The 25,348-nt window shown below is 42.2% G+C and overlaps 2 protein-coding genes across 2 annotated transcripts; one reads left to right on the top strand and one right to left on the bottom strand.

Moving 5' to 3' along the window:
• The first annotated feature begins 598 nt into the window (after window positions 1–598).
• Window positions 599–7,148, top strand: LOC120352031 (homeobox protein ESX1-like). Its single transcript, XM_039431442.1, has 6 exons — window positions 599–741; window positions 2,239–2,434; window positions 3,553–3,662; window positions 4,597–4,679; window positions 6,578–6,636; window positions 6,699–7,148. The coding sequence occupies exons 1-6, from the start codon at window positions 599–601 to the stop codon at window positions 7,146–7,148; spliced, it is 1,041 nt and encodes a 346-aa protein (XP_039287376.1).
• Window positions 7,149–10,179: 3,031 nt separating this feature from the next.
• On the bottom strand, window positions 10,180–10,865 carry LOC120352030 (classical arabinogalactan protein 9-like). Its single transcript, XM_039431441.1, has 2 exons — window positions 10,813–10,865; window positions 10,180–10,573 (listed from the first exon to the last, which is right to left on the bottom strand). Exons 1-2 carry the CDS (start codon window positions 10,863–10,865, stop codon window positions 10,180–10,182), a joined length of 447 nt encoding a protein of 148 aa, XP_039287375.1.
• Window positions 10,866–25,348: the final 14,483 nt, after the last annotated feature.

Here is a 25,348-nt window from a genome sequence, read left to right as displayed (position 1 = left end):
GCCTGGAAAGGGGATCTGCCCATGGCACACAGCTGCTCTCTTATCAGCAACTGCAATAAGATCAAGCAATGTGTCTGAAGTGGATGTATGGTGCGTAGCTTGGAGAGGCAGCAAGGTCATACCATTCGCAAAGAACATAGTGGTAAGTTGTATTTTGTCGTGAGTATCAGGTCCAAGAAGGTCAGTATTGAAGTCACCCATGATAGCCACATGTTCATAGGGCACCATCAGCTCAAGTAGTGCTTCCTCAAATTCTGACATGTACCCAATATGAGGCGGCCTGTAGCAAACTGCTATTAGCATTTTAAATCCGTTACACTTAACCTCAATAAACATGTATTCAGGTCTAGCTGCACGGGGAGGTATCGGAGGAGAACTTATGAACAGGCAGCAGAGAACGCTTCACAAATGCCGCAACCCCTCCCCCATTCATGTGCAGTCGGTCATTCCGAATGAGCACATAATCTTCGAGTGCAACAAGTCGATTAGGGATTGTTGGTTTTAGCCAGGACTCAGATATCAGAATGATGTCACAATCTTTGTCCTCAAAAGTGTGCCTAAATTCATCTATATGACAGAGAAGGGATTGCGCATTAACATGAGCGATCCTAAGTCGATCAGGGAAAGGAGAGACAGCCCGCTTAAGGCAACCGCCGACACTCAGCGCGGCCGCGCCGTCATCCTGCTGTACAGACAGTGTGGCTGCGACGAAGCAGCAAGGCAGAAGAGAGTGATGAATTGGCAAAACAACGAAACGTTACAAAAAAGACACTCTCCACAATCATTCTCACACACACACACAGAGAAAGAAATGAGAGAAGAGATAAAGAAATCATAAGAGATAAAAATAAAAATAAATGGTAAAAAAGTCGAGCGCTATCACACAAATAAGATAACGCTTTATAAGATGGCCCAAGCAGTTCGGCTCCATCAATATAAACATTCTACAGCAGACAATGTTGAAATAAATCCTAGAGAAACAGCGAATGATTGATAGAAGGAAAGAAAGCAGATGACTTAATCAAGATACTGTAGTTGGTTAGAAAAAAAGAGAGAAGGAAAAGGCAATGAACAGCATACTGATAAATATAGGTATGAGCGTTAACCTCTTCCATTGTGACACAGGAAAATGAGATTGATTTGAAAAAATCTAGAAAAGAGAAAAAAACGTTGTTGTTATCTTACATTGGAGATGAACCCAACCGATTAAAAATAATTTTAAAACCGGGGGAACAGATAAGAGAGACGTAGTCAAGATAACGGTATGCAAAAGATAAGCAGATCACAATCACTCAAGCACGTGAGATCCTACTCTTCATTCACACTCAGAGATAAAATTCAATGTAGACATCAAAATGATATATGGATTTGACTGAATGGAAAAGTTTGGAAGAGGAAATGTAAGATTGTCTTAGATTTGACCATCCAGCCAATCAACGATAAAGAGTAATATTTAAAAAGTAAAGGATGAAATGACTCACTAAATGAAATTGTGTGAATGAACAAATTTGATCAGTTAAAATTGAATCAATAGAACTGAACTGAAATTACTGAAATAAGCAACAATTTACTGGATATATTGACTGCATTAGCTGAACCGATAATTAAGTGGAATGATTCATTGAATAATTAAATGAATAATATGTATGAAAAAAATAGTTCTTTAAATCATATTCCTTAAAATTCAGTAGAGCTTTACAGTCCGTGGTTGAAATGCTTATAAGAATAATAATATCAAAAAAGAAGCTCACGGCTCACTGGAAAATACTCTGTCACCCTCGCGCCACATCACTCTGCCGTCGACCGTCCACGCATTCCGGATACCCACTCTGGCGGCCACCTCGCGGAAGTGAGCATGTCTTCGTCTGGTGAGATCCTCTCTTATGGTGACATCTGAACCCTTGAGCTGCCTCCTCGCTGATAACACCGAGCGCCGAGTCTGGTAGCTATGAACGGTAGAAGTAGAATAGTGGAAGGATCACCTTATTTCACTAGAAGTCGAGCTAGGAGTAATGCTTTCGATGGACGTAGAAATTTGCATTAGTAGTTCAAACTAATTTTGTTCTGACAACTTGATAATAATTATTGGACAGTTGGATCGAGTAAACTGTTCTTATTATTGAGGAGTCAGGATAATTAGTAAACAAACAAATGCCCCGAGTAAAGCGTTAAACTGCTCATCATCATTATAAAATGATCCCCTGGATCAAATCCTTACTTGAAGGATCTCTGTAACAGGAAGCGAGACCTGGAGCAGTTTATGAAGGCTTATCCTCAAAATACTCTGTTTCGTGAGTTGTTCAAAAAGATATCCTCTGACATCAGACTGCTGATCCATTCTCTCAAGACTGAATATTCCAAGAGACTGATAGCTTCTGCTGACAACAAATCTAAGGCTGTATGGAATCTAATCAGGAAGGAAACTCCCATCAGGGTGAGTACTGAGTATCCAATTGTGATTGATGGCCTCCCAGTAGTATCACTTTGTGAAGTTGCTGAAGCATTCAATGACTACTTTGCTGGGGTGGTTTCATCGAATAATAGGCTCAGTTTGGGGGTTTTTGACGGTCCTTCTTTTTGTGATTTACTTGTAAATTCTAACCCTGGTAATGCTGCTGTCTCTGTCATGCCAACTTGGTCTGAGCAAGAGGTTGTATCTATTGCTAAGAAGCTAAAAATGAAAATGTCCAGTGGGTCTGATGGAATTCCTTCAAAAATACTAAATGAGTTTTTCCATTGTGTCAGTGGTCCTGTCACTCAGCTTCTGAACAGATCATGTGCTTCTGGGTCATTCCCCGCCTGCTTCAAGGTATCTAAGCTAAAGCCAATTTTAAAAAAAGGCTCTCGGAAGGAAGTGGATAAATACCGACCTATAGCTAACTTGACCTCTTTGTCCAAGGTATGGGAGAGAGCAATATATGACCCCTTGCTGGCTCACTTCCTGAATAACAATCTTTTAAGTGAGTGTCTATATGGTTTTAGAGCTGGAATGTCAACCGTAGATGCATTGCATTGGAGAGTTTCATCAGTGATATCTATTCATCATTGGATCAGGGTGTCAAGGTCATGGGGTTTTTCGTTGAAAAAGAAGAATAGGAAAAGGTTTTTTGTTGTAAATGAAGAAGGCATTTGACAGCCTGAACCACAGCATTCTCCTAAGGAAGCTTCATTACTATGGAATTAGAGGTAATTTTCTTGTCGATGATTGAGTCTTATCTTAGTAACAGAAACCAGATGGTTGAAATAGAGGACGATAATGGTGTTGTCATTAATGGTAAATTCAGGTCTGAACTTCGTCCTGTTGGGAGAGGGGTCCCACAGGGATCAATTTTGGGTCCCCTTCTGTTTCTGATCTACATTAATGACCTCCCTGCAAATGTACATCATGCCAAATCAGTTCTCTTTGCTGATGATTCAAATTTCCTAATAACAGCTAGGAATAGTGATGAACTTTAGCTGACTGCAGACTCTGTGCTTAGTGAGGTGGCTCAGTGGTGCAAGGCAAACTTGTTGGAGGTGAACATTAAGAGAACCTCATTTATTGAATTCCAGATACAGCGATCACAGCTGGGCTCTTTTCAGTTTGATATTGATGGTGAGGAGGTTCAGCCCTCCACCTCGGCAGGGTTCCTGGGAGTGACTGTCGACCGGAATTTGGCATGGTCAGTTCATGTGGAATCACTGATAAAAAAACTCAATTCAGCAGCCTTCATTATCTCAAGATTATCTGGGGTTCTGGCAAGAGATGCTGTGATTGCTGCCTACCATGGGTATTTTGAGTCACTACTCTCATATGGCATACTGCTTTGGGGTGTTTCAAGAGATGCACTGATGGTTTTCAAAGCCCAGAAGAGAACTGTTAGGATCATATTTGGGAAGCCCCATAGATTTTCTTGTCGGTCCATTTTCAAGTCATCAAGAATCATGACAGTTCCTGCTCTTTATATTTACAACCTTGCTATTTTTGCTTATAAGTCACATGACAGTTGGACAACAGGATCTGATATTCATGATCATTTCACCAGATCAAGAAATGTTGTAAGAATTAATCAGCACCGAACAGCATTTTATGAACAAAGTACGGAGCATAAAATTATAAAGGTTTTTAATTCGTTGCCAACCCTGTTAAAGGAGGCTCAATCACTTGGCCTGTTCAAAAGAATGACTAAGGACTGGTTGATTGAGGAGTGTCCGTATAGTTGGCAGGCACTCATAAATTAAATCCTAGGCCTTCCTTTCAACATTTTCAAGATTAATTACTATGTGAAAGAGGCTGATAGACTGACTATATTTTAGTACCGTACTCTACTATTCTATTTTTTATCTATAAATGTTTGTTTTTTGTGTTACTGGTATCTATAATAGTGTGCATCATAGTCATAGTTACTTTTGTCATCTTAATATAATGCATTGTTTAGAAATAAGAACTAGTATTGCTAGATTAAGTTATGTTTTTATTGACTGATTTTTGTATGACAATTGTCCATGCTTTCTTGTAATGGCCTATGACATGTATAAACAAATAAACAATAAATAAGATCTCAGAAATGAACAATTGATTTGATTTGATAAACCATAAGTGGAAATTGTCTGCAGCGAGACTCTAAACTGCTTTATTCTAAGAATTCAGCGAGCTGAATATGGAACCGATGTGAAATGGAGAAATATGAGTAATCTGAGTAATTGAGTATTTATAGGAGAAATATCAGTGGGATAATTGTGTAATAATTAGGTGTAATGTAAAGATAAGTTGAGAGAGTGATGAATCGGCTTCTAAGTATTGGCCAGATGATGAATTAGAATAGAATTATGTAGTTATATTATATTAGTTGAATGAGAATATTTTTGACAAGGATGAAAGATCAGCCTTCAAAAGAGATAGAGAGAGAAGTATAACGTTGCTACTTGCCGTGAGACATCCTTCATCATCAGAAAGACATCTGCGACGAACCTATAGGATTAGTAACAATGGACTATAGATATACAGTAAGTTGTGTGGAAGGACCTAGGACAACATATCGACGAAGAAGAAGAAGAAGAAGAAAATAACACAAACAGCAGTAGCCTTGTTTGTAAACAAAGTTGACCCGGTGAGAGGGATGAATGATCTACTGTTTACATTATTGTTATGATGAGAGAAGAGAAGGAGTATCGCTTTCGAGACTTCCATGTCTTCGGACGACATCTCGCTGAAACAAGTGGTCCAGATGATTAGCGAAGTACGAGCAGACATCCGACGAATGGAACTAGATTTGGGAAAATCCATAGATTCGTGTCATGAAGACGTGGCAGATATCCTTCATAAGTTTGAAAAACAGGAGGAGCAGCTTGCACTATGCCTTGGAAAAATTGATTCTCAGGCGTTAGAAATCAATATCCTGAAAAAAAAAAATCATAACCTACAACGAGCTGTATCTGATCTTCAGCAGTATACAAGCTCCAACTGCCTCGAGCTACACAACTATCCACAGGGAAAGACCGAGGACTTGAGGAGGATGAAAAGGCCGGTCCTGGCACACAAGTGTGCCAGAACCGGCCTTCACCTCAAGGTCATCCAGGTCAACCACCCTAACCTCAAGGTCATCCAGGTCAACCACCCCCCAACCTCAAGGTCATCCAGGTCAACCACCCTCAACCTCAAGTCATCCAGGTCAACCACCCTAACCTCAAGTCATCCAGGTCAACCACCCTAACCTCAAGGTCATCCAGGTCAACCACCATAACCTCAAGGTCATCCAGGTCAACCACCCTAACCTCAAGGTCATCCAGGTCAACCACCCCCCAACCTCAAGGTCATCCAGGTCAACCACCCTCAACCTCAAGGTCATCCAGGTCAACCACCCTAACCTCAAGGTCATCCAGGTCAACCACCCTAACCTCAAGGTCATCCAAAGTAAAAAAAAAATTGAAAGAAAAAAAAATTGAAAAAAAAAAATTAAATAAAAAATTAAAAAAAAAATTAAAAAAAAATTTAAAAAATAAAAAAAAAATTAAAAACACATAAAATCAGGAATAAATGGGAAAAGAGAGAAAAAAAATTCCCTCTGGATCCTGAACTGGGGCTATAAAGAAGTTGTTCTGCAAGGAGTGGGACATTGTGTCTTGTACAGTCGTGTCCCAATACGTGTGTGTGCCACCAGTACTACCAGGTCTATGTGATTTTCGTGTATTTGTTTAAAAGAAAAAAAAAAAGAGAAAAAGAATAAAAAAAAAAAGGAAAAAAAAATATTAAAAAAAAACACATAAAATCGGGAATAAATGGAAAAAAATGAACTCAGGGTCTATGAACTCTGAACTTGGGGCTATGAACTCTGAACTTGGTGCTCTGAACTCTCTGAACTTGGTGCTCTGAACTCTGAACTCTGGGCTCTGAACTCTCTGAACTTGGGGCTCTAAACTCGGGGCTCTGAACTCAGGACAAGTGGTGGTGGTGGTGGTGATAACCTTCCTTGTCAAAAGGTCTATGACAATGCCACCCCATCATGACTCACTTCTCAATTCTTCATTAACATTAGTATGAAGAAGTATCATATTTCATATTATTTAAGTCTTTAAACATAAATCCTCTATGGTGTAGTGGTTAGCAAGTCAGCTCCCCAAGTTGGAGGTTCTAGGCTCAAATCCAAGGCGGTAAAGGTAAGTATTAAAGGTCAGTATCAACAGAACCAGAGGATATATTTTTTGTATGTAGTGGGTAGACTGGCCCACCACTGCCAGTCGCCCCGCAACCGGTCGCCCGGCTGCCACCAGTCACCCCGCCGCCAGTCATCCGGCCGCCACCGATCGCCCGGCAGCTGGTTGCCCCGCTGGTCGCCTGGCCGCCACTGGTCGCCCGGCCGCCGCCGGTCGCCCTGCAGGTCGCCCCACCACCGGTCCCCCAGCCGCCGCCGGTCACCCCACTGGTCGTCTGGCCGCCACCGGTCGCCCCGCCGGTCGCCCGGCCGCTGCCAGTCATCCGGCCGCCACCGGTCGCCCGGCCGCCGGTCGCCCCACCACCACTGGTCGCCCCACCGACGGCTGCCATCCCACCACCAACAGTCGACCTGCTGCGGCTGGCAATTGTCCCGCCGGCTGAGAAGGGCATTCTGAGCACAGTCAGTGGCACTCAGAATGTACTTATAGCTAAACTATATCTAAGGAGATGGTAGGTAATAAGTAAACAGTTTGGAATACAATTAGCTCTTTATTGATCAATTCAACATCCATTTCATTGAAAAGTTTACTACAAGCAGGTATATCTCTGTTCCAAAATCCAAGTTGTTTATCATATTGAGTGTGCAGAAAAGTGATTTATCCATGATGTTTCTCCTTGGTCCATGTCAAGCAGGTGATGTTCCAGGTAGTAGACTCCTTTTCCAGCACTAGTCCTTGCCAAGTCTTCTATGTTGTCTAATAGTCTTCGGATGATATTCAGTGATACCTCTAGAACACTGTTTCAGTTAGAGACAATACCCTGTCATTGATGTTGAATCACCTCACAACCTCTTTCCTTCAGGTAATTGATGCTCCTTCGAGTCAAAAGTATAGGTGTAGTAGTATTTCTCACCACTACATCATCCTCCTCCTCCTCTTTCTCTTCCTCCTCCTTCTCCTCCTCCTCCTTCTCCTCCTCTTCCTCCTCTTCCTCTCCCTCTTTCTCCTCATCCTCATCCTCTTCCTCTCCCACCTCTACCTCATTGTTCTCCTCCATATCAGTTTCCTCCTCATCTTCTACATGATCCTCATCCATCTTCAGATCAAATGGGGAGATTGATGGTAAATTTGTCTCACCATAGTCACCCCACTTTGAGAATAGGAGTACCATCTTCTCTATTGTTCCAGATACACAGTTGATTGACAAAATGTCTATCCTCCACAGATGATTCCCAGGACAATGAATCTAATCTGCTATGTATCCAATATATATCCATTTTTGTACAGCATTATGATTTTGATTGTACCTCAATATATTACCTAGTGTCTAAGGTGTTGCTGTTCTCTGCTTTCTCAAGTGAAGACCTTTACCGACCTTTGATCTCTGCTGTCTCAAGTAAAGACCTGTACCAACCTTTGGTTTCTGATGTCTCAAGTAAAGACCTTGATCTACTTTCATTGATTTTTTCTTTGATGGTTGAATCTTTTGTTTCTTCCCCTTCTCAACCACCCTGCCGACTTCCTTCAGTGATCTTTTCATACCTCCCCCAAATTTTGCCTCAGCCTTCATGATGTTGGTGACTGCTAGTGCTGTAGCTTTTTCCAACACCCCTGCATCTTCAGATCTCACTCTGTCCCAGGCTCTCTCTGCCAAGATGCTGTCTGCTACTGCTCTGCTTGCTGTATCACCACTCTTGGAATAGGCAATATCATGCTCCTTGCAAGCCTGATCAAGTTTGTTGATTCCTGAATCACCTTGTGCTAATCGCTTCTGAAGTTTTGTTCCTGGTCCACAGTATTGATAGCCAGGGATATGAAGTTCAACTGGTAGAATGTCGATTGCCTTATTAACTATTGTACCAGCAGCTCCCTTGATAGCTGACAGAACACCTCTTCCTCTATAGATCTTCTTACTTTTCTCCTCACTAAAATCATGCCTTGGAGCAATAGATCCTCTCCCAGTCACTTGTCTCTCAGAATGTCTTTGACCACCATCTCTGCTGTCATCCAAAAGGCATTTGATTGTATTCTTATACTTGGCTTTGTTGTAGTTAACAATCTCCCCTCTTGGATCATTGTTCTGTCTGTACACACTGGTCCAGTTCAATATTTCTCCATAGGCCTGTCTGTCAGCAGATTCAACTAATACACGATTTGGATTCTTCTTGAGAATCAACTCACAAAGTCCCAATGTAGCTGTGAAGGTTTTTTCTTCCTGATCTACAGGGTCAGTCAGCACAATTTTATCACCATTCTCTCCAAATGTTAAATACTTATTGCCCAGGTAGTAAGCATTGTCTCTCACTCTTGGCCCAAAAGTGTCATCAAAATTGTCATTGTCCTTGCTCAATGATCCTCTAATGTAATCAGCCACCTGTTTTCCAGCTAGATCAGTTTGATCAAGGATATTCTGAACTGTTGTACCATGACTTTCATTCAATAATTGTTCAACATTCTTATCATCATCCTGTCCATCTCCAGACAGCTCCTCATCACTGCTATCATCATATCCTCTACTCATATTATACTCCTCACCCTCATCCCCTTCAAATGCCTGCTTTCCTGCTTTCCATAGTTGCCATCCAACTCCTGAGGTGCCTGCCATTGGACTTGAAACTTCTCCAGTTCCATATGATTCAAATGTTGGTGACTCTTCATCAATGCTGGAGAGTTGGAGCTTATGTTTTGCTTTACTTGCACCAGTAAGTCCACGCCTTGTATATGTGGCATCTTTAACAAATGGTGTTGTTGTTGGAGTAGGATATGTGTGGTGTGTTGATGCTGTTGAGAAAGGACGATGTTCTGATGATAACAACTCTGGCTTGGATTGTCTCTGCCTACCCTTCACATGCCTGGAGTGCATTTTTATTCTAGGCTTCAGATACCTTGGACGCTTCTTGGATGCTCTTGATGGAGGTAGTTATGGTTGTTGAACTGGCATCTGTTGGAAGGTTTCGACTAGGTTGACTAGTGGCTCAGCTAGAGGTTTGAAGTGTTCCACATGTTTCTCTTCTGCAATCCGTCCACCCAGCATGATTTCCTTATGCCTCCTTTTGATTTCACGCTTCAACCTAGCAATCTCCAATATGGTAGGAACAACCTCCTCCAATGTTGGCTTATGGTTCCTTTGTTTGATATACATACTGGTCAGTATTTATCGGTATACTGAGGTCTGAGAGTTTGAGCTTGGTTATTTATATACCTTTGACCCATCCCAAGTGCCGAGTGCCACGGACCGAAAAGTGACTGAACAGTGACTGAACAGAGCTTAGCTATTCATACATTTTGGACCCATACCAAGTGCCGAGTGCTCCTGACTGAACAGTGACTGAACAGTGACTGAACAGTGACTGATCAGTGACTGATCAGTGACTGATCAGTGACTGATCAGTGACTAAACAGTGACTGATCAGTGACTGATCAGTAATTGAACTGACTGACTGACCACTAAGTGGATGACCCTACCGTCCTGCCACAGACATGCTGAATACTGGTGAGCATGGTCCATGTGACAAGAGGAGCTAGGGTCATTGAGAATGCCTATGCTCAGCCGGCGGGACAATTGCCAGCCGCAGCAGGTTGACTGTTGGTGGTGGGATGGCAGCCGTCGGTGGGGCAACCGGTGGTGGTGGGGCGACCGGCGGCCGGGCGACCGGTGGCGGCCGGATGACTGGCGGTGGCCGGGCGACCGGCAGGGCGACCGGTGGCGGCCGGACGACCAGTGGGGTGACCAGCGGCGGCTGGGGGACCGGTGGTGGGGCGACCTGCGGGGCGACCGGCGGCGGCCGTGGTGACCGGTGGAGGCCGGGCAACCGGTGGCGGGGGCGACTGGCAGGGCAACTGGCGGCCGGGCGATCGGTGGCGGCCGGGTGACTGGTGGCGGGGCGACCGGTGGCGGCCGGGCAACTGGTGGCAGGGCGACTGGCAGTGGTGGGCCAGTCTACCCACTACATACAAAAAATATATCCTCTGGTTCTGTTGATACTGACCTTTAATACTTACCTTTACCGCCTTGGATTCGAGCCTAGAACCTCCAACTTGGGGAGCTGACTTGCTAACCACTACACCATAGAGGATTTATGTTTAAAGACTTAAATTATATGAAATATGATACTTCTTCATACTAATCTTAACGAAGAATTGAGAAGTGAGTCATGATGGGGTGGTATTGTCATAGACCTTTTGACAAGGAAGGTTATCACCACCACCACCACCACTTGTCCTGAGTTCATAGCCCCGAGTTCAGAGCCCCAAGTTCAGAGAGTTCCGAGCCCAGAGTTCAGAGTTCAGAGCACCAAGTTCAGAGAGTTCAGAGCCCCAAGTTCAGAGTTCATAGCCCCAAGTTCAGAGTTCATAGCCCCCAAGTTCATTTTTTTTCCATTTATTCCCAATTTTATGTGTTTTTTTTTTTAATATATATATGTTTTTTTTCTTTTAAACAAATACACGAAAATCACACACACACGTACTGGTGGCACACGACTTGGGACACGACTGTACAAGATACAATGTCCCACTCCTTGCAGAACAAAACTCCTTTATAGCCCCAGTTCAGGATCCGGAGGGAATTTTTTTCCCCTTTTTTCCCTTTTTTCCCATTTATTCCTGATTTTATGTGTTTTTAATTTTTTTTTTCTATTTTTTTTTTAATTTTTTTTTTCCAATTATTTTTTTTTAATTTTTTTTTTTTTTTTTAATGACCTTGAGGTTAGGGTGGTTGACCTGAATGACCATGAGGTTAGGGTGGTTTACCTGGATGACCTTGAGGTTAGGGTGGTTGACCTGGATGACCTTGAGGTTTGGGTGGTTGACCTGGATGACCTTGAGGTTAGGGTGGTTGACCTGGATGACCTTGAGGTTAGGGTGGTTGACCTGGATGACCTTGAGGTTGGGGGTGGTTGACCTGGATGACCTTGAGGTTGGGGGTGGTTGACCTGGATGACCTTGAGGTTAGGGTGGTTGACCTGGATGACCTTGAGATAAAGGCCGGTTCTGGCACACTTGTGTGCCATGACCAGCCTCCTCATCCTACTGACTTGATCGATGAGCATCTGTGAGCAAGGCGTTAGGACATGAGCTTATGGATATGCAAATTGATAATTGTCTGAGCTTTAGTAGAATTGTAAGATGGAAAGAATAGATAGCCCAGTCAAGGTACCACTCAAATAAAATTGAATATTATTTATGATAAAAAGTAATCATTTTATCTATTAAGCGATAAGAGAACCATGTAAAATTGTAGCTAAACTATAATGAGAATTCTTTGGCAGAAAATAAAATTATAAAGCGGCTTGTTTATTATTGGCAGATCATAAAAAATAAAAGATTGCATGTACAATTTGAGGTTAGAATCCTTGTTTTGATTTAATACATCAATCAATCTTGGATCAACCAATAATTTATTGAATCAATATCTAACAAATCAGCTGATTGCTTGATCAACTATTATGAATTCAATTATAATTTCTACTCACAAAATATATATTATATATACTAGGGAAGGTTTATGTAAATAGATAAGAACAACTATTATTGTTACTCGAATATTTATTGAAATCTAAAAAAGTATAAAAACCAAGAGTACACAAAGCTCACATAAAAAATTGAATGTATATCATATTATAGCATCATATATTGAGATTTATTTATTGGAATACTCTCAGACTATTACCTAATTCATTTATTTGTGAACTTTTATTTATCTTTGTATAACAAAGTTGAAGAAACCCTGAATCTCAAGTAACCAATTACATCACGTCTTACTAAGATGAGAAAGCCAATCAGAGGAAAGCTTATGAATCGTTTGAGGAAGAGATGAAATTTTTCTGAAAATCTCTCTCCCTGGCTTGTGATCTCGACCTGTGAGGAGCACATGGAGAATAGGGCATTTTTCCAATCAATTTTTGAAAAAGCATCAAGCCAATCCCTTTTTTAAATGTTGAGTATATGTTATTGATGTTTGATTATTTATGAACTCAGTGTTGTTAGAGAGTTCTTTACTGTGATTCATTACCATGAATATTTTTTTAATACTGATAGAAATTTGTAAGAAATCTGGACCATACACGAGCCCTGCGGAGATGAAAAGGACCTGGCTAATTAATTATTGGAGATGATTAATTATTCTACGAGAGCTACAAGAATATCATTATAGTGAGTGTGCAATTTATCTTAAATGAGCTCATCTAATAATAAGGCCATTGTCAGTGAATTGGGGAATTGATTAAAGCACTATATAAATTTTTGTTCAAATTTAAGAAATTCACAACGTGTCGACCACTATCATATACGTTATAAGAACACTTTTATGAATTTATTCGATATATATATATATAAAGGAAGCTAATTTCCATGCATGGCATGAACTTATAAACCCTGAGATTTTAAATTATTATTTTTATTAATTATTATCCATTGATCAAAATATGTTCTAGTAAATCTATAGACTGAACAGGTTTCAATTTCAACGAAGTCCATGTATCAGTATTAAATATACATATATATTTTCACAGCTCACCATATCATGTGAATGCTGATAAATCTTGTGATAATCATTCAAATATTTGAAAATTTATTTATTTAAAGAAAATTATAGATATAAGGATAATTTATACATATATTAATTTATGGGATGTCACGATGTATATCGTAACTAGAGAAAGGAATTGAGTTTAGGGCTCATTTATTTGACGCTCGGCTATCTTTGATAGAATCAAAGGGGTCAACGTGCAAGCCAGCCGCTGGCCTACCGCTCAGCGGTGCTGCGCATCCTCTCTCCCCTCCCTCTTGGTCACTGAGGAAGGCTCGAGAAAGGCTAGCAGGAGGCAGTCGAGTTCAAAGTCTGGAGCACGAGCCGCCGCAGCGCACTAATTCAGTGCAGGATCGAGAGAGGACCTCTAGAAAGGCTAGGGAAGGCCTTTACTAGAGCTCCGCGACCAACCCGGACCCCAGGAGGACACCTGGTGCCCGACAACTAGGACTTAGGAAAGTCCAGGGCACGAGCCGCCGCAGAGCACTAATTCAGTGCGGGATCGAGAGAGGACCTCTAGAAAGGCTAGGGAAGGCCTTTACTAGAGCTCCGCGACCAACCCGGACCCCAGGAGGACACCTGGTGCCCGACAACTAGGACTTAGGAAAGTCCAGGGCGTGAGCCGCCGCAGCGCACTAATCCAGTGCGGAATCGAGAGAGGACCTCTAGAAAGGCTAGGGAAAGCTTTTGCTAGAGCTCCGTGATCAATCCGGACCCCGGGAAGACACCCGGTGCCCGAGGACTAAGACTCAGTCCCGACACGAAGACCTTTTTCACGACTGACACCGCAAAGTTTCTATTCCCTTCATTCCGCGACCAACCCTTTTTGGCAGTGCGAAAGCACGGCCCCTCTTTCCTAAAAGAGGGAAACATTTCTCCAAAACACTCAAGACCCTGTTTCAACCCCCGACTCGAACGAGGGTGGTTGGCGGACGCCCCACCAAGACTCCCGTCCCCTGCTGCGGCCCACCCCAGTCACCGACTGAGTTTAGCCGGCCCAGAGCGACACTGGGAACTCTGGTAGAGAAAGGTGTGGGCAAAAATCTACTCAGAAGATTGACACACGAACGTGGGGCCCAAGGCAGGAGGAGAAAAGCAGCAATGAGTGCAGAAGAGAAATGTAATTGCGCCAGAGAAGACAAGGAGGCGCGAGAGGACAACAGCGATCCAGGAGTGTCCTGGATTTATAAACTCCACCGGAATGAAGCAGTGGAACTAGCAGCATCAGTAGGGCTACCTACAACAGGTACAATGGCAGAGCTGAGGAAGGTCCTTGTGGACCATCACAGGAGGACGGTAGACAAAACCAGCAATCCGAACCAGGCTAGCAATGGAGCTAGTACAAGCTACCATGAGGCGGAAGGAGCAACAGCTTTGTGGCCTCCTGCGGAGGAGGATCATCAGGAGTCTTCTAGACTCGAAAAGCTGCCCGAGGAGGTGTCACCAGCTTCAGATGGCGAGTCATGACATTCATGGGTATCTCGTTTGTGGAGCAGAGAGGCTGTCGATTTCCTCCTAGACTCGGTACCCACTGACGGCACCTGTTCCGGATTGCGGAGAGCGTTAGCGGAGCAGCAGCTGCGATGTCTCACAATGCTACCGCTACCTCCAGGTGAAGAGACTGTGATACAGCCAGCGCCGCCGAGGTCAATGCCGGCGCATGTGGATGCTGGCCCAGTGTATCAGGCAAAACCTGCATTTGTGAGACCCGAGGCATCGTCGGCTCACCAGCATAGGCCACCACATGCACCGCGCACCCCGATCAGAGCTGCAGCCCCTCATACTCCATTTATGGACCCAGGGACGGTGTGTGATAAGGTGCGAGGATGGAGGTTGTCGTATGATGGCAATGGGGACGCTCCTAGTTTCCTAGAGCGTCTCGAGGAGTTACGACAAGCCTACGGGCTGACAGGGGAGCAGTTGTTCCCAGCGCTACCAGAAATGCTAGCAGGAAGGTGTTCCTTATGGATGCGGAACCGAAGAGGGTTCTGGCATCATTGGAACGATTTTGTAAGGGACTTTCGGTCTCGATACTATCCAGCAACCTACGAGGAAGACCTGGATGCTCAAATCCTGGGTCGACGGCAGCGTGAAGGCGAGGCTATCGACGACTACGTAGAAGAACTTCAGACTCTCATGAGGAGAAGAGGAGATTTTTCAATCAACCACCAACTTCAGAGACTCTACAAGAACCTTCTGTCCCGGTACAAGTTGTACATCAGGGAAGCCGAAGTCTATTCGGTGGACAATCTGCTCAGGCTGGCCAGGCAGTATGAGAGGATAAAATCGGAGGAGAAAAGTGCTCAGCAGAGGCAGAGGGCTGTGAAACAGGAAGAGGTTCGTAAACCTGTGAAATCGTGCCCCGAGCCGGAGCCTACAACATCGCAATGGCGAGTGGAGTCGACTCCTGCATTGCAAGAAAGCAGGTCACTGGAGGTCAGAATGCCCTGAGATTTCTCTCTGCGCGGGCTGTAGGAAACCTCGTCCCAATTGCGCCTGTGAGAAGGACCAAAAGAGGGCGATGGACAAAGCCGCAGTGGTGAGAAATAGGAACCAGCTTCAACTGGAACCGGAGTCACAGTTCGACAACAGACTGTATACCGCAGTCGAGGTAGCTAGCCACGAGTATCGAGCTCTACTCGATATAGGAGCTGAGTCCAACTACTTAAGCTTGGCAACGTTTGCGAGCTTAGAGGCAGCTGGATGTGCAAGGAGAACTCCGACGGAGAGAGGCGCGATTCTGGCGAATGGAACTGCGGCGCGGCTGTATGGAGAGGTGGAGATCAACCTGAAAGTCGGCCGAGAAATTCTTCCCACAGTGATGACGATCATGGAAGGATTATCTCCCGAATTTTTATTCGGCATGGAGTTCCTGCAGGAGCACAGGGTGAAAATCAACACCCGCACACGCACGGCGGAGTGGGAGCCCCAACCCAGGGAGAGGAGTGCTACACCCGCCCAGAAAACTGTGAAGGCCAGAGGAAGAGAGGTGAAGTCCGGTGCAGCCGCGGTAGAGGGACAAGGAAGGTGTCCGCAGCCCCAGGAGACACGTGTCTTCATGCTGTTACGTGTCTGGGACGTCTGGCTTAATGCACTGGTCGACACCGGGGCCGAGTTGTCCTATGTCTCTGGAGAGGCAGCAAGACAACTGAAGGAGTCTGGCGATTGTCAGGTGAAACCGTTTAGTCATCAACCGGCCTTGGTGACTGGAGAGAAGCTTCCCGTAGTGGAGGAGCTGAAGCTGACTGCCGAGGTGTGTAGTAGACGAGTCTACTGGAGAGTGGCAGTGATCAATGAGTTAGAATCCGAAATGATTTTGGGATTAAATCATTTAAGAGCGATTCAAGCAAAACTTGATTTGAGGCAGAGGAGGATGATATTACCTCCAGATTTAGTGGGACAGGTGGCAGCAGTCGCTTCAGGAAGGGAGGAGTTCAAGAAATTCCTGGAGACGGAGCTGATAAAATTCAGAGATGTACCAGGTGCGACTCACCTCCTGGTTCATAAAATCAGGCTGAAGGGAGGAGCTGAGCCATTCCGACAACGTCCATATCCTCGCAACCCACTTATGCAAGCGGTGATAAACGAGGAGGTGGACAGTATGCTCGATCAGCGGGTCATTGAGCCGAGCAGTAGCCCGTGGAGTTCATCAATCGTCTTGGTGAAGAAGGCTAATGGAAAGATGCGATTTTGCATCGATTTCTGACAGATTAATGCACTCATGGAGCGAGATGCATACCCTTTGCCAAATATGACAGGCATTTTGGATAGATTGAGGAATGCCAAGTACATTTCTTCAATCGACTTGAAGAGCGGATACTGGCAAGTACCGTTGGAGGAGCAGAGTAAGCAGCTTACAGCATTTACGGTTCCGGGAAGAGGGCTATTCCAGTTCAGAATAATGCCCTTTGGTCTACACTCGGCTGGAGCTACATTTCAGCGCCTCCTAGACCGAGTAATTGGGCCGGAATTGGAGCCCTGTGCTTTGGCTTACCTAGACGACATCATCGTACTGGGAGAAACGATGGAGGCGCACATGCTGAACCTAGCGAGAGTGTTCAGTAGGCTGAGAGAAGCTGGCTTGATAATCAATCAAGAGAAATGCCAGTTCTTGAAGCGAGAGCTACGCTACCTGGGACACATAGTGACAGAGCAAGGACTCAGGACTGACCCTGAGACGGTGAGAGCGGTAAACGAGTTCCCAACTCTGCAGCGGCTCAGGATGCTCCGGAGTTTTCTGGGATTAGCGTCCTGGTATAGGAGGTTTGTCCCGAATTTTTCGGACCTTGCAACCCCTCTTCACCGGTTGCTGAAGGTAGGAGTGAAGTGGCACTGGGGACCAGAAGAGGAGAGAGCTTTCCAGGAGATAAAGGGGGCTCTCACTAGATCTCCAGTGCTCACATATCCTAACTTCGAACTACCATTAACGCTCCAGACAGATGCCTCCGAGTATGGACTAGGATCTATGCTTACTCAGGAGGTTGATGGAGAGGAGAAGGTATATTTGCCTATGCGAGCAGAGGGCTCAAGGGGGCCGAGCTGAGATATTCTACTACCGAGAAGGAGTGCCAGGCTGTGATTTTCGCCCTGAGAGAATTCAAGCCGTATATAGAGGGCTATGAGACTACAGTGATTACAGATCACCAGGCTCTAAAGTGGCTTAGAGCTATCCCTAACCCGACAGGAAGGCTAGCAAGGTGGGCCTTAGAGATGCAGCAATACAACTTGGTTATCAAGTATCGAAGAGGGAAGTTAAACGTGATCCCGGATGCTCTCTCACGAGCGTTGCCAGGAGGCGACATGCTGGCAAGTCCACAGGAAGGTCAGGAGGAGCCCACAGGAGCAGTAGCCGCCATCGTCATGGAAGACGACAGATGGATAAGGAGGATGAAGAACAATCTATTCCATTATCCGGGAAAATACCCCGACTGTGTGGTAAGGGGTGAGGCGTTGTATCAACACATATGGGCCCGTCAACAACCTCCTGATGCGCCGGAGAGTGATGGCTGGAAGCTATGTGTTCCGAGAGGTGCTAGGAGGGAGATACTTCAGCAGAGCCAAGATGCCCCGACAGCGGGCCATCAAGGAGGATTCCGGACTTATCACCGGATAGCCTGTCGCTACTATTGGCCAGGCTTGTATGCGGACGTCGCGAAGTATGTGAGGCGCTGTGAGACATGCATGAGGCATAAGGTGGAGCAACGGCCTCCATATGGTCAGATGAACAGCCAGAGGAAGGTGGTGCGACCCTGGGAGACTGTTAGCACCGATATTGTAGGTCCATTACCTCGCTCGAAAAGAGGGAATAAATACCTGGTGGTATTCCAGGACCAGTTCACGAAGTGGACGGATGCTTGGCCGCTAGCTCAGGCAGACAGCAATGCCGTAGCGCGAGCTTTGAGGGAGCTAGTCGTCACCAAATTTGGGGTGCCGAAGCTGCTTATATGTGATAATGGAACACAGTATACAAGTAGACTTTTTAAGTCATACTGTAAGGAGAACGGCATCATATTATTCTACACCCCACCCTACACACCGAGCTGCAACCCTACGGAGAGGGTTAATAGAGTCATGAAGACTATGATACAGCTCTATGTGGGCGAGCACCATGTGGATTGGGATCGCTATGTGGAGGAATTCTGTTTCGCCATGAATACGGCAGTACACGTCGGCACAAAGTATACTACTGCCTTCCTTAACTTCGTAAGAGAGTTGAGAGCACCAGGAGATGCTTGTGGTGAGGAGGAAGGCGATCCCCGACAGGAGGAGGGAGGCACGAGTCGAGCAGCCCAGCTGAGGAGGTTACAAGTACTGAAGTGTGCACAGAAGCTCGTTTTAGATAACCTAAATGAGGCCTATAATAATACCAGGAGGTATTATAACCTTAGGCGAAGACCACTGGAACTAAGGACGGGCCAGTTGGTGTACAAGAGGGATTATCATCTCTCGTCTGGAGTGAACCAGTTTGCGGCTAAGCTAGCTCCAAAATTTTCCAGGCCTTATGAGGTAGAGAAAATGTTGAGCACTTCTGTAGTGTTGCTGAAAGGAGCTGCTGGTAAAATGCTGACTGTTCACGTAAAGGATATAAAAATCTTACCGCCCCTTCCCGAGGAGGAAGAGGAGGAAGATGGAGAGGACGGCAGCGGAAGGTTAGCCGCCCGCGACGGCCGAGAGAACAACGATGGAGGAGCCAGTGTAGAGGAGAGTGGTGACAGCAGGAGGAGTCGTGTAAGCCGGGTGTCGCTGCCCACTCGGCTGATGGAGTATCGAGGAAGGGTAATTCAACAGCAGCAGTAAGGTGAGTGACCAGGAGGAGAAATAACACCAATATTTGGAGGAAAATACTTTTTGAAGTATAGCCCGCTTAATTATGGGGTTTGAGATAATGGATAGCATTGAAATAGTTGAAACTAGCCGTAATATTGGAGAATGAAATAATTATTTCTCGATTCAGAGAAATGTGTGGACATTAGGCCTTATTTTAAAAGGTAGCAAACATAACAATGTTTTTTTTTGAGTAAATAGTCCTGTTTAAACAGAGTCGAAATTAAACTGAGTGGCAACCCAACCATTCTAGTTCAATTAAACAGATAAGCGGTCTCTGGGCTTTTTCTGTTAACTCGGAAAATTATTGTTGCTTTTATTTTTGTCTCCAACAATATCAACATCTTATTGTCTCAGAGCTCTTAACCCAATCCCCCTTGCCAAGCACGGGTCGAAGAGATGGAATTTGTATTATTTCATTGTCAATGTTATCATTCACAGTCTGTGAACTGTGTAACGATAAATAACATTGGAGGGAATTAATTGTCAGATTTTTCTGAATAATATTATTTGTCCATGAGGTTATGGATTAAATATCTTATTTTGATCATAAAATAAAGCCGGCGATAATTGCTTGGGTCCGTGGTAATTAGTGAATTACGATACAGTAAATAACAGGAGTTATTTTTCTGTGGATAGAAGTATATTATGTTGCAACCAATTATTCATGGTATTTGAATAAGTTGCGTGTGATGGGCAACCGATTATTCATGGCATTTGAATAAGTTGCTTGTGATTGTGAGTCATAGTGCACTACAATCGTTTTTGTTGGTTTCAAATTTTGATCAATTTTGCTCCAATATTTTATTGAAAATGAAAATGACCAGAGAATGGTTTAACTAAAATAAAATCTACATTTGTGTTAACATGCACATTTTCAAAGTACACCATCTTCTTTCCCATCGGCAAGCTAACAGGGGAAGCCCTAGCAAATTGTGTAGTGAATAAATGGACCCCACAAGTGGGAAAACCTAAGCGCATTCTATCAGATAATGCTTCATACTTCTGTAGCAAACAATGGAAAAGAGTACTTGACCTGGCTGACATCAAAATATCTCGAACTTCCATATATTCTCCTAGCTTGAACCCTGTAGAGCGCCATATGGCAGAAATCTCACAATTCATGAGGGTGTACTCCTCTGAAAAACATCAAAGTTGGGTTAGATATTTGCTGTTCCTAGGAGAGTGTTTCAACAACTGTATGAACGAAAACACAGGATATACACCGGTAGAAGTTATTTTTGGAGAAAGAAACAAAATATTTATTGAAAAATTAATAGACTTCCCACCATCTAACGCTGGAAATTATCCTAACCTAGACATCTGTCACATAGTACAACGGAGATTAGAAAGGTCAGCGACCTTACGAAAACGCTATCATGATAGCAAATCCGAACAATTTAAATACAGTACTCTTAAAAAGTCATAGATTATCGAATGCCTTAGAAAAAACTACAAGGAAGTTCTTCAATATTTATACTGGTCCATATAAAATTGCAGCCATAACTAAACATAATACAGTCCAGCTGTACGAAGAATGCAAGAATCCAATGCAAATTTAACTTGGTGGGAAAATACCTCTAATCTCAAACCATATTATCGAGCCACTGAAAGATAAGAAAGGTAAACAAAAATATTATGATGGAATTGTCATCACCTTACCAATCGCCGAATACGTACCTATAGCAAATGCCACACAATGCAGTTATCCAGTCGATTGGTTATCCACTTCAATCAGATAAACCAGTACCTAAAATAAAGAAATGAAAAATTTAGAAGCCATCTATACCATCTTCACCACCCACAGACTAATTAAATAGTAATTATTCCAATTAAAAGCCAACTTACCGTGCAAGTCAAAGATCACAAAATGGCAACAGATGCATTAATAAGAATCCAATAATTGATTGTCCACTGTTCCGAATCATCAACAGCCAGTGCCACATGAATCATAACCTACAAAACTATCTTTTGCCAAAATATTCAAGTGTCATAAACATGTCAATTATGTGTAAGATATTATAAAAAGTACTCTATTATTATTAATGTGTTATCTAAAGAGAGAAAATAAGTAAAATTATCTGCCAAGTGATAAAACTGCATAGTTCAATCAAAGTATACTAAGCCAAACTCTCCTGTGTTTTAATGACTAAGAATTTATTGTCGATAAATTACCAAAGACTAGCTATTAAGATCATTCATTGTGTAAACATAAAGCCCAAAATTAAGTGAGAAAGAAAAATTCAATGTGCAAGTCATGATACGATATGGAGCAACCAGAACTGTTAGATTTTACAAGCCTGAGAATTATAGTGTTGTGAGGTTGGCCATGATTTTGCACCAATGTTCAAAATACTTTGATGGCATGTTGCCGCAAAGAACCGCTTCCAGCTGAGGGCGGAAAGATTATCCAAAAGGGATGTTTATGTTTATGTGTGGAGGAGGAGATTATTTATATTTGTGTATTGAATGTAGTACGAGTTTAGCCGATGTAAGGTGCATATATTTGAATGGAATTTATTTATCATTATACTTATTGTTGAACTTTTAGAATTCTCACTAGATTTATCAACAGGCTTTGTAACTTGTATGATTCCTGATCCAAAACCAACAGTATCATAAAAACTATATTGTACTCCCAAATTATTGTTTTGTATCAGAAATCAGAGGGCGCATTATGTGACGTGGAGTTTTAGCACCATAAAATACTTTTGAAGTAAACAACTGAGCTTTAGTAGAATTGTAAAATGGAACGAATAGATAGCCTAGTCAAGGTACCACTCAAATGAAATCGGATATTATTTATGATAAAAAGTAATCATGTTATCTATTAAGCGATAAGTGAATCATGCAAAATTGTAACTAAACAATAATGAGAATTCTTTAGCAGAAAATAAAATTATAAAGCGGCTTGTTTATCATTGGCAGATCATAAAAAATAAGAGATTGCATTTACAATTTGAGGTGAGAATCCTTTGTTTTGATTTAATACATCAATCGATCTTAGATCAATCGACAATTTATTGAATCGATATCTAAATGTGCATACAGACTGTTGCTCTGCTCCGCAACCGAACGTCACTCCAGCAGAGTGATTGATGATCAACTGGCAAGCAACAGTGGTTCGACCAGGGAACGCGAGAAGATCTAACATCTTCTGTAACGTTCATGATGGGTGCGTGGGCGGAGCGACTGTGGTTTGATGGTGGTACGAGGGAGGAGCGTGCTCGGTGTGGGTTGGAAGCACGAATATGTGTACGCAGCTTAACAAATCAGCTGATTGCTCAATCAACTATTATGAATTGAATTATGATTTCTACTCACAAAATATATATTATATATACTAGGGAAGGTTTAAGTAAATAGATAAGAACGACTATTATTGTTACTCAAATATTTATTGAAATCTAAAAAAGTATGAAAATCAAGAGTACACAAAGCTCACATAAAAAATTAAATGTATATCGTATTATAGCATCATATATTGAGATTTATTTATTGGAATACTCTCAGACTATTACCTAATTTATTTATTTGTAAACTTTTATTTATCTTTGTATAACAAAGTTGGAGAAACCCTGAATCTTGAGTAACCAATAATTACATCACGTCTTACTAAGATGAGAAAGCCAATCAGAGGAAAGCTTATAAATCGTTTAAGGAAGAGATGAAATTTTTCTGAAAATCTCTCTCTCTGGCTTTTGATCTCGACCAGTGAGGAGCACATGGAGAATAAGGCATTTTTCCAATTATTTTTAAAAAAGCATCAAGCCAATCTTTTTTTTAATTGTTGAGTATATGTAATTGATGTTTAATCATTTGTAAACTCAGTATTGTTATGAGTTCTTAACTGTAGTTCATTACCATAAATATATTTTTAATACTGATGGAAATTTGTAAGAAATCTGGACCATACACAAGCCCCGGAGAGACGAAAAGGACCTGGCTAATTAATTATTGGAGATAATTAATTATTCTACAAGAGCTACAAGAACATCATTATAGTGAGTGTGCAATTTATTTTGAATGAGCTCATTTAATAATAAGGCCTTTGTCAGTGAAGTGGGGAATTGATTAAAGCGCTATATAAATTTTTGTTCAAATTTAAGAAATTTGCAATGTGTCGACCACTATCATATAAGTTATAAGAACTCTTTCATGAATTTATTTGATATATATATAGGAAGCTTATTTCCATGCATGGCACGAATTCATAAACCCTGAGATTTTAAATAATTGGTTTTATTAATTATTATCCATTGATCAAAATATGTTCTAGTAAATCTATAGACTGAACAGGTTTCAATTTGTCTCAATACTGAACTGACTTGAAGTCCACGTATCAGTATTAAATATAGATATATATTTTCACAGCTCACCATATTGTGAATGCTAATAAATCTTGTGATAGTTATTCAAATATTAGAAAATCTATTTATTTGAAGAAAATTATAGATATAAGGATATTCTATATATATTTATTCATGGGAATATATTTTATGTTTTATGTCAGCATACAAGATCTTAGAAGTTTTTATTATTTCCTAATTCATCTCGTGATATACAGTTTGAGCTGTCTTGGTACCAAGCATTTTCATTCCGCAGCATATATAATTAAGGAATTGATTAATATTGATCTTATTCAGAGCATTTACTACTTATCATCCTTTGATGATAGTAATACTATTCAGCCAGAATAATCTTACTGATAATTACATTAATAAGTCCACGGTATATCATATAAGGATCCAGAGAACTTCAAGAACTGGCGTTGTAAGTTCCAAGGAATTTCAAAAGGGTGAATTGGTGCATACCTATATTCATGACAAGCGTTTTAAAAATCAACTAGAAAAACCATAGTTGATCTTCATTATTCTCGATTGAATATATGGTTACTGATAATCAGTCACCAACTATCTTTTTGACTTCCTTATTGGTATTCTTCCATAACTTTATGGAAGCAGCGGTAAGAATTATTGATCACCAGTCATTGAACCCTATGGTGATTTATTATATTTGGAATATTCATGCATCTACTACTGAGTTAGAGCTGTGGTCTGAACCCAGCATATTTGCGAGCTGGACGGCCTTAAATTATTGCAAATTTATTTGCAAAATAGGGATTTTAGCAACCGCTCCAGTATATATCAAAAATACCAGATAAGCTGATATAACCAGATATTGTTTCCAGATAAGCTGTAGGCCCGTAGGACTTGATAACAAAAAGTTTCTACCGTTATTAGTCTGGGTTATTATGTTTTCTGTATTATTGCTATAAATATAGGTTTAGTTTATGATGGCATTGGATGCACATAGTTTAGAAAATATTTTGGAGAAATTCAAAAAAGAGATTATCATGAATACAGAAAGTTTAATAAAACAAGAAATTAGTGCACTAAATTTAACTTTAATTATAACGAAACAAAACAATAAGATTGAAGAGCTGAGTAGAGAGAATGAAAATTTAAGAAAAGAACTTAATAAGCAAAGTGATTGGATAGAAAATATAAGAAGGGAGAACAATTTAGTATTCTATGTGTGACGGAGCACAGTGATGAAGTTGAATATCAGGTTATAGAAAAGGTCTTGGACATATGTAATCGAGTAATGGCAGTAGAAATAAAAGATACCAATATAAATTTTATTAGAAGGTTGGGAAATAAATCGAAATCTGCCAGCCGCCCTTGTCCGATTATTTTGTCTCTTCTCTCGGGAATGAAGAAGTCTAGTATTTTGAGAAACAGTGGTAAGCTGAAAAATTCCAAGATCTTCATTGCTCACGACCTAGACAGGAGATCAAGAGAAAAACGGAAAGAGCTTAACGAGGTACAAAGGCGACTCAAGGAGAAGCATGCTGTTAGA

Source organism: Nilaparvata lugens, chromosome 6 (genome assembly GCF_014356525.2).
Source record: "Nilaparvata lugens isolate BPH chromosome 6, ASM1435652v1, whole genome shotgun sequence".
Classification (NCBI taxonomy): Eukaryota; Metazoa; Arthropoda; class Insecta; order Hemiptera; family Delphacidae; genus Nilaparvata; species Nilaparvata lugens.
Note: the sequence above shows the minus strand (reverse complement) of the source record. Positions and strands in the feature narration are given on the sequence as shown.

Bases quoted from the DNA above. Each gene is read 5' to 3' on its own strand.
- LOC120352031 (XM_039431442.1), top strand. From the start codon at position 599: ATGAGCGATCCTAAGTCGATCAGGGAAAGGAGAGACAGCCCGCTTAAG. The intron at 3,663-4,596 runs GTCAGTTCATGT...AATTGTCTGCAG, and splicing joins GTCGACCGGAATTTGGCATG to CGAGACTCTAAACTGCTTTA. The intron at 6,637-6,698 runs GTAAGTATTAAA...TGTAGTGGGTAG, and splicing joins TCAAATCCAAGGCGGTAAAG to ACTGGCCCACCACTGCCAGT.
- LOC120352030 (XM_039431441.1), bottom strand. From the start codon at position 10,865: ATGAACTCAGGACAAGTGGTGGTGGTGGTGGTGATAACCTTCCTTGTC. The intron at 10,574-10,812 runs GTCTATGACAAT...TGTAGTGGGTAG, and splicing joins ATAACCTTCCTTGTCAAAAG to ACTGGCCCACCACTGCCAGT.